The sequence below is a fragment of the Malaclemys terrapin genome, chromosome 3, assembly GCF_027887155.1.
Source record: "Malaclemys terrapin pileata isolate rMalTer1 chromosome 3, rMalTer1.hap1, whole genome shotgun sequence".
Lineage (NCBI taxonomy): Eukaryota > Metazoa > Chordata > Testudines > Emydidae > Malaclemys > Malaclemys terrapin.
The window spans coordinates 2,623,806-2,642,228 of NC_071507.1; the positions used below are offsets into that span (position 1 = coordinate 2,623,806).

Genomic DNA, 18,423 nt, shown 5'->3' on the forward strand with positions numbered 1-18,423 from the left:
CCCCACCCCCCCATCACACTTATTTACAAGAAAATTAATTTTTTTATTCATGATTTGAATTAAGCTGCATTTGGAGGGAAATTTGAATTCAATTAAAATGACACAAAAATTGCATTTTACAATTATTTTTGTTAAATAAACCTATCCTAAAAGTGCTGGATACCAACTTATTTTTTTATCATCCAAACACGTTTTGCATTTTGTTCTTTAAACAAAAGTAGTATTACCTGTAGTTAGTGAATTGAATTGATTGTTCTGGTCACCATGTTTTTCAAGATTTTAGAACCGGGCGATCTCATTCTCTCATTTTTATTCAGAGATGGGAAAAGGAAAACAAGCTTCCATGGTTTTTTTTAAACTCCTAATTGGTTTTTCAACTTTGAATGAACTAGTTGAACAAAGGGAAATGAAGAAAATATTTTCTCTGCAACTGCAGAGGCAACTACTGTCAAAAGCGGTTTAGCACTTCAACAAACTCTGGTTCTAGGTTCTTAGCCAGTGACTTCCACCAGTTCAGTGGTTTGACTTCCTTTTAAACTTCAGCAGCAAACATGCACTACAGTACTTGAATATGGACTTTTAATTGAATGTAAGTGACACTAATAGACTGTAGTAAGTTTAGGCCTTAACACAGGGTGTCAATTTAAAACTTAATTTTAAATAGGTTTATTTTTAAAAAGAAAAATGTATTTAATTAAAATTTCAAAATCCATTTTTTTTTTTTTAAACTCTGATAATTATCCACCCTACTTTACGCCTATTGATTAGGGGCAGAATCCTAATCCATCCCTGGCTGTGTTGATGAAGGAAAGCACACACTGAGGTCAGAGAAGGGGTTCTCAAGCTGATCCCCAGTGTCTTGGAATTAGGGAAGGAGCCAGCCGCTCTTTCTTCGTCTATCCCTGACTGAATTTCCCAACCCACCACCATTACTGCGACCCCAGTCCCAGGCAAAAGGTCACAGAACCCCGTAGTAATAAGGTCTGGTAGAATATTACACTGCCTCCCCCTGAAGCTATGCAAAAAGAGGCTCTGACCCTTGTCAGGCCTCAGCATCATCCCCAGCCTCTACAAGCCTCTCCCTTCAAATTCTTGATATTCCACCCAGCTTCCAAGCCCTTCTGACCAACTCCCCAAAAGCCCTGACCCCTTTCAGCTGCTTAAACCCCACCTCCTGTACTGCCAAACGTCCTAATAAATCGGGTGCAGAGGCCTAAGTAGTGGTGAGAGTCCAGAAACGGTGCACAACTTGGAATGGAGAGTTGTCAGGGAGATGTATCCAGTTTACATGTATATATCCAAGATAGATCGATTGGCGATCAGGGGAGGTCCCAGATGACTGGAAAAAGGCTAATGTAGTGCCCATCTTTAAAAAAGGGAAGAAGGAGGATCCGGGGAACTACAGGGCAGTCAGCCTCACCTCAGTCCCTGGAAAAATCATGGAGCAGGTCCTCAAGGAATCAATTACGAAACATTTAGAGGAGAGGATCAGGAACAGTCAGCATGGATTCACGAAGGGGAAGTCGTGCCTGACTAACCTAATTGCCTTCTATGATGAGATAACTGGCTCTGTGGATGAGGGGAAAGCAGTGGATGTGTTATTCCTTGACTTTAGCAAAGCTTTTGATACGGTCTCCCACAGTATTCTTGCCGCCAAGTTAAAGAAGTATGGGCTGGATGAATGGACTGTAAGGTGGATAGAAAGCTGGCTAGATCGTCGGGCTCAACGGGTAGTGATCAATGGCTCCATGTCTAGTTGGCAGCCGGTTTCAAGCGGAGTGCCCCAAGGGTCGGTCCTGGGGCCGGTTTTGTTTAATATCTTTATTAATGATCTGGAGGATGGTGTGGACTGCACTCTCAGCAAGTTTGCAGATGACACTAAACTAGGAGGCGTGGTAGATACACTAGAGGGTAGGGATCGGATACAGAGGGACCTAGACAAATTAGAGGATTGGGCCAAAAAAAAAAAAAAAAACCTGATGAGGTTCAACAAGGACAAGTGCAGAGTCCTGCACTTAGGACGGAAGAATCCCATGCACTGCTACAGACTAGGGACCGAATGGCTAGGTAGCAGTTCTGCAGAAAAGGACCTATGGGTCACAGTGGACGAGAAGCTGGATATGGAGTCAGTGTGCTCTTGTTGCCAAGAAGGCTAACGGCATTTTGGGCTGTATAAGTAGGGGCATTGCCAGCAGATCGAGGAATGTGATCGTTCCCCTTTATTCGACATTGGTGAGGCCTCATCTGGAATACTGTGTCCAGTTTTGGGCCCCACACTACAAGAAGGATGTGGAAAAATTGGAAAGAGTCCAACGGAGGGCAACAAAAATGATTAGGGGTCTGGAGCACATGACTTATGAGGAGAGGCTGAGGGAACTGGGATTGTTTAGTCTCCAGAAGAGAAGAATGAGGGGGGATTTGATAGCAGCCTTCAACTACCTGAAGGGGGGTTCCAAAGAGGATGGAGCTCGGCTGTTCTCAGTGGTGGCAGATGACAGAACAAGGAGCAATGGTCTCAAGTTGCAGTGGGGGAGGTCCAGGTTGGATATTAGGAAATACTATTTCACTAGGAGGGTGGTGAAACACTGGAATGCGTTACCTAGGGAGGTGGTGGAGTCTCCTTCCTTGGAGGTTTTTAAGGCCCGGCTTGACAAAGTCCTGGCTGGGATGATTTAGTTGGGAATTGGTCCTGCTCTGAGCAGGGGGTTGGACTAGATGACCTCTTGAGGTCCCTTCCAACCCTGATATTCTATGATTCTAAGACTGTGCGGACACATCCCATGGCATGTAGGATACACGTTGCTACACACTGCAGGTTTATCAACATTTTTATTCCCCAGCCCCTCAAGCCTTAACATGTAGCCAGATACATAGCAGTGCAGCCGTAGCCACCAGACCAAGCCTTGCAGCAAGTTATCTGTGGGAGTTTTCTTTGCAGACACAAGGTGGATGAAATAATCCATTTACAATTTTTAACACCTACTTTATACACTAACATTTTTAATGCACAATTAAAGTGGAGATTTAAATATAAAGAGGCAAGAAGTGCTCGACCTTAACTTAACAAAACCACAATAACCCTACGTTCCCGCTAGCTGCTCTCTCTCCACACACAGGCCACAGACACCTTCCCATTGCCAAATACACCTCAACTCTTCCCTTGTGGGTATGTGCATTACAACACAGGCTTTAATTTCATAACAGAGCCCACACTGACATGTCACCAAGGAGGGTCTTGCACCAGGGGATCAAGAGCAGAGCAGAGCCTCCAGCTCGCGTAAGAGAATCATGCAGGACCGACACTGCCTCCAGAAACTGAAAGTCTAACACTGTGTTTGACATGTGCAAAGGAGCTTGATGGCAGTGTTCAGACCAATGTGGGCACTGTAACCGAGAATGTCTTTACTCTTTCCACGTTTACATGCTAAGTCTTTCTTGTGCATGGAATGGGAACATAACACGTCCCAATGTCCTGATGCGTTTCATCATCACTTTGGTAGAGCACGACACTTGTACTAAAAGGACAGTTAAAATTTCATCTCACTGCTTTAGATTAGACAACTTATTCCACAACACAACAAAGACACTCAGTAACCACTCTCACTACATACCTGGGTGGACTCAGAGGGACTTCATGTGAAGTGCTGCTGCGTTCAAACAACAAGCCATATTTTGTTGGCCAGACATTTGCTACCTACAAAAGACAGAAATATTTAAAAAACTGAATGGCTCATATTTAAAATGCTCCTGCACTTGAGCATCCAGTTATGGTAAAACCAAAACATTTCACCATTGTTTAGGGCAGAATGCAATGTTATATATGTAACACAAAACACCTTCTGAAAATAGGAGGACAACGTATCTGTGCTTTACCACATCCTATTTCTGAACACGACCAATATACAAATGTGAAAACATACCAAGAACAAGAGAATAGGTCATTAAATTAGTGTTAGACTGACAGCTTCTCAAGAGAAATATGCAAAAAGAAGCCATGTTTTCTGACTTGTATGAAAGTTTTGGCATCTATCTATCTAAAGGTTTTGTATTGTGACCCATCATTTAGGTTGGACATTAGGAAAAAGTTCCTAACTGTCAGGGTGGTTAAACACTGGAATAAATTGCCTAGGGAGGTTGTGGAATCTCCATCTCTGGAGATATTTAAGAGTAGGTTAGATAAATGTCTATCAGGGATGGTCTAGACAGTATTTGGTCCTGCTACAAGGGTAGGGGACTGGACTCGACCTCTTGAGGTCCCTTCCAGTCCTAGAATCTATGAATCTATGAATTGTAGGTATCCAAGAATCTTCCATGTAAAATAAACTGGCAATAACAACGTTCATAGTGGGCTTCAGAATCTCTGGCTCTTCTTTATTTTTCAGGTTAGAACACGGAATAGAACAAAGTCTTCCGAGTCTCAGTCCAACACCCGATCCACTAAGCCAGGGATCGGCAACCTTTGGCATGCAGCCAATCTGGTTTGTTTACCTGACGCGTCCACAGGTTTGGCCGATCGCGGCTCCCACTGGCCGTGGTTCACCACTCCAGACCCGCAGCCCCCGTTGGCCTAGAGCGGCGAACCACGGCCAGTGGGAGCCACGATGGGCCGAACCTGCGGACGTGGCAGGTAAACAAACCGGCTCGTAATGTGCCAAAGGTTGCCAATCCCTGCACTAAGCCGTACCCACTTCTGCTCTGTCACACCCTCACTTGTTAGTACAATTATTAAAAATTCACACCAAGGATTACTAGATTATAGCTATGTTTCAAGCACCATCCACACCAAAAGACAAATGAGGAACAACAACTACAACAACATGCACATTACAATAAATGAGAGAGTTTAAAATTATTATATATTATATACACACACACACACACTTACTTACCTGAAAAGGTAAGGAAGCAATGTAATCCTTTCCTTCTATGCTATGAACATTTATGCAGGAGCTCTGCAATATGCAGATACATTTTTCTACTACTTCATCACCATCTGAAATTTGGGTAAGAACACAAAAATATTTTTTAGTTCTGCCATCAAGTTTCTCTGTACACAAAGTAGGGACTTTTGTTATTAGCTGTGCAATTCTAAAATGGTTGGCTGGTTTCTGTTGTGACAACTGGGCCTACAAATTTACCCAAATTGTGAGTGTAACTATAAAAAGTATGTAATAGTTCATAGAATATCAGGGTTGGAAGGGACCTCAAGAGGTCATCTAGTCCAACCCCGTGCTCAAAGCAGGAACAATCCCCAGCCAGATTTTTGCCCCTGATACCTAAATGGCCCCTCTCAAGGATTGATCTCACAACCCTGGGTTTAGCAGGCCAATGCTCAAACCACTGGGCCATCACTCCCTTTTGGGTCCTTAAGGGAAAGAAATTTTGTGGGGAAAGTATGAAAAAAACAAAAATAAAAACAAAAAGAAGGACAGAAAGAACAGACAGAGGCTACTGGAGTGAGGTACACCATCATAGCTGTCACCCCCTACCATTTTCTGAGACCCCAGACCTTCATCATCCTGATCCTGAGTGGTCACCTGACCAGAACGGGCCAGAGAAAGAAGGACCCAGATGACATTTTTCAGAGTAGCAGCCGTGTTAGTCTATATCCGCAAAAAGAACAGGCGTACTTGTGGCACCTTAGAGACTAACAAATTTATTTGAGCATAAGGTTTCGTGGGCTACAGCCCACTTCTTCGGATGCATATAGAGTGGAATAAATATTGAGGAGATATATATACACACATACAGAGAGCATACAGTGGGCTGTAGTCCACGAAAGCTTATGCTCTAATAAATTTGTTAGTCTCTAAGGTGCCACAAGTACTCCTGTTCTTTTTCCAGATGACATTGTCACCTCTACCAGCTCCAGCTGAATCCCAAATGCTAATTGGGATGACAGTTATAGCCATCTCTGATACCATCTAAGAGACCGTCAGACAAGGGGGATTTTCCTTCTAAAACCTGTCTTCAGCCAAAGGGAACAAGGGATGTCGGTACAATGAAAGCCTTACTTAATGCTTTACATTTCAAATGCTTTAACTGTTTTTCCCCTCTTTTCTGTATCTTTAATAAAAGGCTTTTAAAGGTGTGTTTGCCATGGTGTCAAGCAGCCTGAAGTCTCCATATCAAATCTCAGACCTTGTTTACCACTGTTAAGTGCTGGACAGAGACACCTTTGGCCCATATATCTCATATCAATTACTACACCACTTCCCAAGTCAAGAAAATTTAACTCAGATAAAATAGTAGTTTGGCAATAAAGTAAAATATGAATGAAACTTACTGTTGACTTTCTCAGATTTTTCCTGTGGTACAGTGAAATCACACCATAAAGCCTAAAAACCACAAATAATATGCAGTTACTTAAGACAGACAAGCTGGTATTAATACCAAATTCTTTTATTTTATTTTATTTTGTAACGGAACGTCCCCCTGCTCCAAGAGAGATTTTAAGCCACGTTTCAGTTAACTAGTATTGATTAGCTAATATGCAGCCATTCAACTGCTATAATTTCAGAGTTCATACCTGCAGAACAGGGCTGTCAACAGTGAAAGCCTTATAAACAGCAGATGCTTGGCTTTTACTTCCTTTGCTCCAAATGACCATATTGCCAGCCACATACAGTTCTTCATCATATTCCACTTCTTCCCCAACATCACTGACACCTCTCCTTAAAAGCCAACTTTCCTGAAAACCAAGAGGATTAAAAAAAGTCACAACTTCCTCTCAATGGTAGGCTGATAGACTCACAGCTAGTGTGATCTGAAAGGGTGGCATAATTTTATGTTTTATAAATTAATCAAATCAAGATCTGGGGCGACATTGCAGAGCAGACTGGATTTTTGTTTCAACTTCTAGTTTTCCCTGTTTTAAAAAAAATATTCCAAACGCACAGAAAAATCTGAACTCACAATCGGATACAAGACCATATATAATGTGCCAGACGGAGAACACAGACAACCTTCTGCTTATCAGGAAGTGCTGTGTCTACTATTCTTGCTCCGCACCAACAGAAAATCCAACCAGGAAGACACCTCAGGAACCTTCTGCTGCCTTGTGTCAGGAAACCCACTCGATTTTCCTGCTTTGTTCACGGTGTGCTTGGGCTGTCTTTGTATGGCCTTTTTTTTTTTAAAACGTGAGCAGGAGGGAAGTCTGCAGTCCTCAGTGCATTTGCCTGAATCCTGATCACAGCAGAACATCAATCATATCACAAACCTGTCACACGAACAATTTTTCCTGATTTGTGTGTGTATGGGGGGTAGGGGAGAAATCACATAATGAAAGTGATGTTGATGAAGAATAAGTTGGCATCCCTTCACATCCTGGTGCCTTCGATGCTCTGGAAATTGCTTTGCATTGGTTTGAAGGACAAGAAGAAATGCAGTGCACCATACTGCACCTACGATAATTTTGAGATGTTCAATTTTAGGAACTCAATTCCCAATTAGTTCATAAAATAGGAGTTCTACTGCATAAGGAAGCTGAAACCAATTTTGCATTCTATTGGCTCCCAAGAATCTTTTCTTATGGTAGTCAAAAAAATTGGAGTTTAAGTGAGTGGAGGAAAAAAGCAAACATTTGGGGCTAGGCTAGAGGGCCTCTTCCAGTTCCTAGATTCACTTATTTTAAAAATAAACCAAGCTTCAAGTTTTCAGACAGGTATGCACATAGGTCATGGACCCATACATACATGCACAGTTGTTAGATAAAAAGTCTAGGCCTAGATATTCAAAGTGATAACTTTAAAATTGTTACTTAATTTCTTTACCTAACACTACTATAAAAACTTGGATGATTCTGTCTATTTGTTTTTTCACTATTTATACTATTTAGTTTTTGCATTTCTCAGGTTGGACAAAAAACAGTTTTGTGTTCAGGTTTGGCTTGCAAACAATACAGAGGATGTTTGTTTATTTAAAAACTACTGTTTTTCCACTGAAATTTGGAAAAAAAAATCAAGGAAACATTTCTGCTGGCCTTAGATTTTACGAAAGTTTGTTCCCACATAATCTAAAAGGTGTCAGACTGAAAGTCCCACAAGCTACAATTTTCTGTTTATTCCCCAAGTACATGCAGCATTAACAACTGTAGCGCAGACTTCCCTTTTCAACTCATCTCAATCCAGTTCTGGAGAAAGCAACCTACGAATGAGAAGGTAGCCATCACTCCATGCTCATTTGCTCTTTGACTTATCTGCAGAGACTGATGACAAGTTCCAGTCCCACAATTGCTCTGTGCCTGTTATTGTTTTACAACCACCTCATAGTGTTTCCCCCAACAAGAAAAACAACACACAGTTATGCCACTGTTTCTGAGGTTAAAGAGTACTGAGAGCCCTTTCAACCTTATACCCAAGTAGTCAATCTACCAGGGGTATATTGTTACCCTGATGTATACAGACACATACATGTACATCTCTAGTCATCGGAATAGACATTAAACATTCTCCTATACTTTCCGGATCTGTTCTGGAAATTTGTCTTGGCTGGTTCATTACAGACCTCCAAGAGTTTAGAAAAAAAAAATCCTTACAATGCTTTTCTTCAGCCCCCAGGCAATATCTGACCCGCTTTTCACTGGCAAAAACTTTGCTTTCTTTAAACTGCAAAAATCTAATTTTAAAAAGCTAATCCATCTCAACATATATTCAGCAAGGAGATGGCCTATACTAGCACAGCTAAAGTGGTACACTTTGTGTGTACAGATTTCCACTCACAGTGCAGGTGTAGTTATTGCAAAAGCTAGTTTGTGGACGCTAGCTCATAGAAGTCAATGGCAGTTTGGCCAACTCGTGGTGGGGGTTTTTTTTTTTTTTTTGCTGTGACAGGATTTGAGCTGGGGCTGGAAACAGTCTGGCAATGATGTGAGAAGCTGCAGTCCTCATGTGAATTAGAGGCTTAGAGCCTTACCTGGGGGGAGGATGGGGGAACCCCTCTGATTGGCTGCCTTCCCCACAGCCTGCGGCAGAATCACCAGAGCTGCTGACTGAAGAGCTCTCTCTCCCCAGCAACCTGAAGCCATTTTCACAGGAGGGCATGAGGGAGCAGAAAAAGTCCAGCAGCTCATGCAGCTCTGCCTCCTGTGAGCAAAAAGGAAGGCTCCTCTCTGCAACACCCGGCATAGGGGTAGGGTGGGGTGAAGAGCCCCTAAAGATGCTCCCCCCAGCCTGGAAGGCTGAACAGGGACCCCAGTGCAGCACCTCCCAGGCCTGGGTGAGGAGCCTGGGAAGGAGTAAACATGAACCTGGGGGGCTGAAGGAGGGACTGAACCGAGGAGGAGACTGGAGGACAGAATTGATTTGGAGGTTGAGGAGCAGAATTAATTTCTGGGTAGGGGATGGGCAATGTGGCAGCAAGGGGTTTTGTTTGTTTGTTTGTTAATTGTTTTTTTGGCAAATCCATAATTTTTGGGGTCTGACTCACGATTCTTGATCTCTTGAGGCTGGCAATACTGCAATGGGACTACACACATGCTTATAGTTAGGCAGGCATTTAAGCATTTTGCTGATGTAGGGCATATAATAGCAAGTCAAAATGTCAATACTTTTTTATAGCCACAGAATGGGAAATAGAGCATTAAAGTGTTCTCTCTCTCTCTCTCTCTTTTTAATTCAGAAACTGCTTGAAGAATACAATCCACTATTCCATTTTTCTCTTGCAGAGGATTGCATAAGTCTAGCATTGCCTCATTTCAGGACATATTGTGCACATAGTTTACTGAAGATATTTCACTGCAGCTCTTTTTCTAATATTCAAGTGTCTGATTTAATGACTAAAATAAACGCTGAATCAGGACACACAATTTTACCTTCTGTTTTTCATGGATTGTAACCTCCTGAAGGGATCCCACCAAGCCAGCTGCTCCATCAGAGGACCATAACTCAGAGGCGGGCTGCAGCTGCCGAAGTTGAAGGTTCAGGGCATTAGGGTGGTGCTTGCAGTGGTCACGGCCAAAAGGAACAAACTCCTGCAAATCCCCTGCTGCTATCATCGTTACCCTCTCTTCATAGTTGTTCGACATGGGTTCCAAATATCAACATTATTTCTGAAGCAAAAACAGAACACCGGGCTGTCTCAATGGTTATTTATAATCTGTAAAGCATGCAACTTACCTTTATTACATATTGCAATCAAACTTTTCTATATACTAAAACTTCATTTTCATTAAAAACAAATAAATAAAAATAATGGTTCAAAGTCTTTTATTGCTGGTAGTGTGTAATTCTAATAGGTAATGTTTTCAGTTATTTCTATTTTAACTTGCATCTCCTTTATAATGCCAAAATTCAGTCTACTAATATTAAGGGGTGAGGACAAGAGAAGGAAAACAATTAAGATTATTTCAGCTGATTTTAATTCTAGTGCTAGCTACCTTTCTGGTCTACACTAGGAAATTAGGCCGGTAGAACTACGTCGCTCAGGATGTGACAAATCCACATCCCTGAGGAACAGTTAACCGACCTACCTCCTGGTGTAGCCAGTGCTAGGTCAACAGGAGAAAGCTACCACCTCTTGGGGAGGTGGAGTAGCTACACCGAGGGGTAGGCATAGGTAGTGTCTTCACTAAAGTGCTGCTGCATTTTAAGTGAAGACAAAACCTAAGTATTAAGACCCCTATCACTGCGGTATCGGAAGGCTTCTGCAAATTCCTCCCAATGAACTTACGTTTTGCTAAGTGTAGGTATTTTAAAAGGTGTCAGGTAGGTAAAGTTAGAGGAGAGAAACCATTCTAACATAGAAACATTCATTGACCTAATTTTTTTTTTGAGCTTCAGTAATGACTGAGTCACAGTAATGACTCAATAATTAAAGCTAGAAGGTAATTTCCATTGTAAGAGAGGATTTTTGGCGCCTACCTTTTTTTCCAAAGATCTTTTTTCATTAGATTTCTCACACCCGCACTAGTTATGAGGCTTTGGAGAATGTAGTGCTTTTCAGATATTGTGACAACACTCTTTGGCCCACGCACACGCAAGTCAAAGTGACTTGTTATAATAATTTCAAACTTGACTTAGATGACTAATTCTCACTGAGAACTAGCACATAGGAACAAGGCTTACCTACAGGATGGGGGACTCTATCCCGGGGAGCAGTGACTCTGAAAAAGATTTAGGTGTTGTGGAGGGTAATCAGCTGAACATACGCTCCCTATATGATGCTATGGCCAAAAGTCCTAATGTAATAGTTGGATGCATGAACAGGGGAATCTCATGTAGGAGCAGAGAGGTTATTACACCTCTTAATTTGAAACAGGTGTGACCACTACTGGAATACTGTATCCCAGTGGTTCTCAACCTGCGGCCAATCAGCACAGAGAGCAGCCCATGAGATATTTTCAGGACCATACAGGTAGTATATATATTGTGTGGATGCGGCCCACATAACACACAGAGAGTTGCATATACAGCCCACAAAAGTAAATATGTTGAGAATCACTGCTGTATCCCATTCTGGTGGCCACAGTTCAAGGAGGGTGTAGATAAATTGGACAGGGTTCAGAGAACAACCACAAGAATGATTAAAGGATTAGTAAACATGTCTAATCACTATAAGGCTCAAAGAGCTCTATCTAATTAGCTTAAAGCGACTGTTAAGAGGCAACTTGATTACCTCTATAAGTATCTACATGGAGAACAAATGTCTAACAATGGGCTCTTCAGTCCAGCACAAAAAGTAATAACATGGGCCAATGGCTGGAAGTTGAATCTAGACAAATTCAGACTGGAAATAAGGCACAAATTCTTAACCATGACTAATTAACCATTGGAACAGTTTACCAATAGACTGTAGAGGATTCTCCATCAATGACCATTTTAAAGTCAAGATTGTATGTTGACAGAATCTGCTTTCCAAATCCCCCATTGATGTGCATTAATTACCCTCCTTTAATCCTATATTAATCGAGTCCCGTATCAGCTGCTCCATTACCTTGCCCAGGACTGATGTAAAGCTGACAGGACTATAATTACGTGGCTCAATCTGTTTACATTTTTTAAAAACTGGCACAGCATTAGGTCTCTTTCAGAGCTCTGGAAATTCCCTAGTGCTCCAAAACTTATTGAAAAATCAACATTAATAGATCAGCGAGTTCCTCGGCCATCTCTTTTTAAATTATTGGATGCAAGTTATCTGGACCTGCAGATTTCAAAATGCCTAATTTTAGTAGCTTCTGTGTAACATCGTCCTAAGATACTAGTGGAATAAAAAGAGTGAAAAATAGAATCTGTTTTTTCCCTCACTTCTGCCTTTTTCACATTATTTTTCATTCAATAATAGACCAATACCATTGTCAGAATTCTTCTTGTCGCTAATGTATTTTAAAAACCCTTTTTTATTGTCCTTAACACGGCTGGCCGTAGAGTTCTCCTTGTATCCCTTTACTTCCCTTATCAATTGTCAATTCCTGACTTCTGATGTGTCTGTGTCTATAGGGGGAAGCAGGCAGTGAAGGGGATGTACTGTGCGGGACTGACGGGGGAGATGCACTGGAGGGGATGTACTGTGCGGGACTGACGGGGGAGATGCACTGGAGGGGATGTACTGTGCGGGACTGACGGGGGAGATGCACTGGAGGGGATGTACTGTGCGGGACTGACGGGGGAGATGCACTGGAGGGGATGTACTGTGCGGGACTGACGGGGGAGATGCACTGGAGGGGATGTACTGTGCGGGACTGACGGGGGAGATGCACTGGAGGGGATGTACTGTGCGGGACTGACGGGGGAGATGCACTGGAAGGGATGTACTGTGCGGGACTGACGGGGGAGATGCACTGGAAGGGATGTACTGTGCGGGACTGATGGGGGAGATGCACTGGAGGGGATGTACTCTGTGTGGGGGTGGGAGATGGATGCTGTACAGGGGGTTGGAGAGATGTACTCTCTGTGGGGGGGGCAGATGAACTGGAGGGGTGTAGTATCTGTGTGGGGGTGGGGAGGGATGTACTCTCTATGTGAGGGAGATGGGGAGACGCACACGCCGAGCACGGGCTCTCTCGGGGCGGGCGGGCGGGGGGAGGGCACACGCCGGGCACGGGCTCTCTCGGGGCGGGGGGAGGGGGGCACACGCCGGGCACGGGCTCTCTCGGGGCGGGGGGAGGGGGGGCACACGCCGGGCACGGGCTCTCTCGGGGCAGGGGGAGGGGGGGGCACACGCCGGGCACGGGCGCTCTCGGGGCGGGGGGAGGGGGGGGCACACGCCGGGCACGGGCTCTCTCGGGGCGGGGGGAGGGGGGGGCACACGCCGGGCACGGGCTCTCTCGGGGCGGGGGGAGGGGGGCACACGCCGGGCACGGGCTCTCTCGGGGCGGGGGGAGGGGGGCACACGCCGGGCACGGGCTCTCTCGGGGCGGGGGGAGGGGAGCACACGCCGGGCACGGGCTCTCTCGGGGCGGGGGGAGGGGAGCACACGCCGGGCACGGGCTCTCTCGGGGCGGGGGGAGGGGGGAGGGGGGCACACGCCGGGCACGGGCTCTCTCGGGGCGGGGGGAGAGGGGCACACGCCGGGCACGGGCTCTCTCCATGGGGTCGGTGTGGGTCTGCCCCGCCTGGCTGGGAGGTCCTGGCGGGGGGGGGGGCACGAACCTGCGTGACACGGGAAAGGGCGGTCGGTCGGCGGCGAGTCCGGCTCCTGTGGCTCTTCCCCGGGTGTCTCCGGCAGCGCGACTCCCAGCAACTCCTCACACGGGCGCGGCCATTTTGGAACTCCCATCACCCCCCGCGGCGCTCGAACGGACTGCCTGTCTCACGGCGCGGGGCGGGGGTAGAACTGAGCTCGCGCTGTTACCATGGCAGCGGGGATGCTACTGTCACCATGGCAGCAAGGAAGGGGCCGGAGGGGGGTCAGGGGGTAGAATCCTTTGGTGTCACCATGGCAGCGGGAATTCTGCTGTCACCATGGCAGCAGGGACCTGGTAGGCGCCAGGGGTTAGAATTCTGGTGGGGTCACCATGGGAGCGAGGATTCTGCTGTCACCATGGCAGCAGGGACCTGGGAGGCACCAGGGGTTAGAATTCTGGTGGGGTCACCATGGGAGCGAGGATTCTGCTGTCACCATGGCAGCAGGGACCTGGGAGGCACCAGGGGTTAGAATTCTGGTGGGGTCACCATGGGAGCGAGGATTCTGCTGTCACCATGGCAGCAGGGATCTGGTAGAAGCCAGGGGTTAGAATTCTGGTGTGACACCATGGCCCTGGGAGCGGGGATTCTGCTGTCACCATGGCAGCAGGGACCTGGTAGGCGCCAGGGGTTAGAATTCTGGTAGTGTCACCATGGGAGCGAGGATTCTGCTGTCACCATGGCAGCAGGGACCTGGTAGGCGCCAGGGGTTAGAATTCTGGTAGTGTCACCATGGGAGCGGGGATTCTGCTGTCACCATGGCAGCAGGGACCTGGTAGGCGCCAGGGGTTAGAATTCTGATAGTGTCACCATGGGAGCGAGGATTCTGCTGTCACCATGGCAGCAGGGACCTGGTAGGCGCCAGGGGTTAGAATTCTGGTGGGGTCACCATGGCAGCAGGGAGCTGGCGGGGGCTGGAGCTTGCCTGCCCCTGATGGGGTATAGGGCTAGGAGAAGTGACGCATGCTGTAAAGGATGGGAGACCTGGATGGGAGGTGGGGATCTCCAGGACACAAAGGAACCTGGGCCTGCACCTCCATCAGCAGCTATGCGGGGATTATGTGGGAGTTGCTGAAGCAGTATCTGGAGATGTCCCAAAGCAGAAGGAACACCACCAACAACAACAACCCCACTGGCCATATCTACTTTACTGCAGATCAGGCTTCTGGAGCAGAGAAAATTTGGCACGTTGCACCACAGTCATGCCCCCAGACTGTCTTGGCAGGATTCTCACAGATGGGGCTTGCACTGCTTTAGTAAGATTTCCCTAGCTTTCACTTGGTCTTTAAACCAGTGTTTCCCCAGTTTTTGAAAGCTGATTCCCCATCCTCAGAAAAATGAAATCTATCACACACATGCTCTAACCCACCAGGTGTTGTGAAAGGGTTACCCAAAACGATCAGACACTCACAGTAAGTGTCCAGACACTTACTCTCTTTCTTACTGTGTTTTGATGGGCGGTGAAATAATTCATTATGCTGACATTTAGAGTATCCTCACTTCATTACAATGTACAGGGCAGTTCACACTCCCTCACATAGAGAGTACATCCCTCCCAACCCCCACACTGCTGAGGTGCTGTTGTCTGAACTCCGGAGGCCTCCGATGAAATGTGGTCCTGTGGCCAGGGCTTTATTCCTTTTGCTTTGGCATTTCTGCATCCCTTTGTTTCAGTTCATTGCCGCAAGACATCAGCTCTCTCTGCACTTCATTCATCTTTGAAGCTTCTTGCTTTGAGCTTTGTTTTTTAAGCAGATAAAAATGGTCAGACCATATCATAACAGGGGGCTGTCTAGTGCAGTGTCTGGTCTTTGATGGGACCAGAGGTTGTTTCAGAGCTCTCCTTTAGATAAATACATTTTCATTTCCCCCAAGGTTTCATATAGTGAAGATTTCTCCTCTGTTTCCTACAGTCTCAATTCCCGTCTGCTAAGTTAGTGTCCCCAGTCTCAGTTCCTCTCTAATGTTAAAATCACTGAAAGTCTCTTGAGTCACGATCCCTCATCCACAGGCATATTGAACTCCTCTGTCATGCCTTTTAGGATTTCATTCAACAGGACAAGTTGTTTTCATCAAGTGACTGATCCACAGAGTCATGTTTGTGCATTCTGAACTGTTTGTTGGCTTCACCGTGTAATAGTGTCCTACATGACGACAATCATACAATGTGCCGCCAATAAGTTCATATGCCAAGAAATATCCACTAGAAAGAGTGTCTCAAATGCTGTTCCCTAGCGGCAGAAGTGGAGGCAGAGCATCTGAAGAGAAAATTTATAAGAAATCCCGGTTAAACAAAGATCCTTCTCTAGGTTTTCCAGTTTGTTTGCCTAGTTCTCTTTCAACCAACCCAGCAACGTTTTCATCCATATTCCTGTCAGGCAGCTTTATAATTAAACTCAAATAAGCAATAGCCAACCCAAAATACAATATAAACAAGGCCGTTCTTATGTATCCTATACTTTCCACACAATAAACTCAAGCCTTTCCTTGTTATGAGTGTAACCTGATCCCTTTTTAAGATGCTGAGCCCAGCTGGACTCAGCTACACGTGTTTACTATACCTCAAAGAGGCACTGCCAGCTGGGGCTCTGAAATGTCTGCTGGGATTTCAAAGAGAGAGACAAGGTGGGTGAAGTAATAGCTTTATTTGGACCAACTTCTGCTAACAAGAGAGACAAGCTTTCGAGCTTACACAGAGCTCTTCACATGGCTACAACACTGCATACAACAATGGGATTTGAAAGGACATAGTTAACTTACAAAATCATACTTCTTTCTACATTTTTTTTACCTCTCATTGTTAAAACTGACCCCTAAATTACTATAGCTAGAGAAATGGATTTTCTTTGTTTTTCTCATTGGTTTACTTTTAGCATTTGACAGCACTTTGTGTATAGTCAGTTTCGTTGTCTCCCCTGTGCAGTCAGCTAAGCCCCAGAACTGCAAACAGCACTACTGAACTCTTATGTCTACACTGCAATGTAAGTCCATGGTTTGAACTAACTCCCCTTCCATCTACACACAAAGCGCAGGGACCCAGTGTTCCAGGACCCACAAGGGTGGAGGGTCTAAGCCTGAGTCAGGCCAGGAATCTGATTCCAGCCCTATTGCTTTGCAGTGTGGACGCAGCCTCACTGGACTCTGCTCTGGGTGTCTGCCAACATATCCCATAATCCCACGGGCTGACTTTCTTTGTCCCCTGGACAGTCAAGTGTGGTGGACAGTCTAGTTTTCCCACACTGCCCCATGAACAAAGGGCTAAAGCAGCCATTTTTTGTGGGGGCTCTAGGAACTCTGGGAGATGGGTGGTTGGCCCCAGGCCTGTATAATGCAGATGCAGAAGCCCCAGGTTGGGACCCAGGGTTCAACAATTCCTAACCTGGGGTTACAAATGAGTGTACATGCTCAAGTCCTAGGTTAACAAACCCAAGGTTTGCTAACTAGAGTCCTACTAACCCTGGGCTTACATTGCAGTGTAGACAGACCCTATGGGACTAAGTCACCTGAGTATATTTCCACACTTCTACAACAAGCTTTGTGAGGGGAGGCCCAGTGGCAGCACAGAGCTCCATTAATTGAGCATGGCTCCATGCATGTGCAGAAGTCCACCCACGAGAAGCTCAGGGCTGAATCAGGGCCACAGTCAGGTTCTCCCAATTGTGTGGGTCTTTCACCCTGCAATGCAAGATGGAAAAACATTTTCCAAACAGGAAAGTGTACTTGCAAATTGGCAGGGGAATTCAGAGGCAGGTCTAGGACCAAAACTACCATTACCACTTTTTTTTAAAATCTGACTAGACTTGAAGCCCTTCAAACCCCCACACCACTATCTGGCTTCGTGGGACTCTTCCCCACTCCCACCTCCTCGGAGTACCACTGGGGCAAGATGTCACAGGGCTTCAGGAGGCTTCCCAAACAATGTGCCCACCCATCAGACTCCTCTGCTGGGCAGGGAAGAAAGGTAGTGTTTTCAAAACATCCGTAGAGGAAGCACAACACATGCCAAGAGTCTCAGGTGCTGTAAATTAGCAAAATTCCATTGACGTCTGAGCTACATCGATTTCCACAGTTGAGAATGCAGCCCACTACCTGGGACTAGAGATGGCTAGTCTCTTGTTTTTGGTGGGGGGTTGTATTGCTTACTGAAAGTTCTTCTGACCGTGCACAGAGGTCTCCTGTGACCTTTCTGAAGAATAAGGCTCGGAATAGTGACAACCCGATTGCATCTCCAACTCCCAGCACTAGAGGTCAGGCAGCTAACATCAGCCACTATTCTGCTGAAACTAGTCATTGTTCCAGCGAGCTCTTTGAGAACGATACAATGACACGCAATTGTATTTAACTAAATGTCACAAACACCTACGTGTAGCACCATCCCTTCCGCCAATATAGGCTTTTTCCTCTGTCTCCCCCAAACTAGCAACCCTTAAAATCCATCATCTCAGCACCTGTGCAAAGGGAGGAGGGAAATTGACCTGGAACTAACTACACTGCATTACGTTTTGGTTAGGCAGGAAAGAATTGTCTGCGATGTTCTTACTGCACCCCTTGCAGTGATTCTTGTGAGCACTATGCCAACTGCGCTATGAAACACATGTGCGTTTCAGCAGTCAGACAAAGCCCAAGGGTTGCTTCTAAACCAATTTTTAACGTCTGCACTTCCAGACCTGTGCGCGCACACACCTGCATCTAACTGGAAGTCCACATTTAATGATGCAGTGATACTTTTCCCATCCATGCTCAGTATGTCATTTACAAATGTTACTGTCTTCAGGGGGTCTGTCACAGGGCGTAAAGCGAG

At 45.6% G+C, this 18,423-nt stretch overlaps 1 protein-coding gene across 3 annotated transcripts in view; it reads right to left on the bottom strand.

The window, feature by feature from the left end:
- The window catches only part of ANAPC1 (anaphase promoting complex subunit 1), a 74,816-nt gene extending 61,125 nt beyond the window's left edge, over window positions 1-13,691 (bottom strand). For all 3 annotated transcript variants that reach the window (XM_054023840.1, XM_054023838.1, XM_054023837.1), the window contains exons 1-6: window positions 13,590-13,691; window positions 9,815-10,051; window positions 6,530-6,691; window positions 6,287-6,338; window positions 4,890-4,993; window positions 3,612-3,694 (exon numbers count right to left, since the gene is read on the bottom strand). In XM_054023840.1, the coding sequence (XP_053879815.1) occupies window positions 3,612-3,694; window positions 4,890-4,993; window positions 6,287-6,338; window positions 6,530-6,691; window positions 9,815-10,027 (614 nt within the window). In that variant the 5' untranslated portion in view covers window positions 10,028-10,051; window positions 13,590-13,691. The remainder of the gene's footprint in view (window positions 1-3,611; window positions 3,695-4,889; window positions 4,994-6,286; window positions 6,339-6,529; window positions 6,692-9,814; window positions 10,052-13,589) is intronic.
- Between the last annotated feature and the right edge of the window lie 4,732 nt (window positions 13,692-18,423).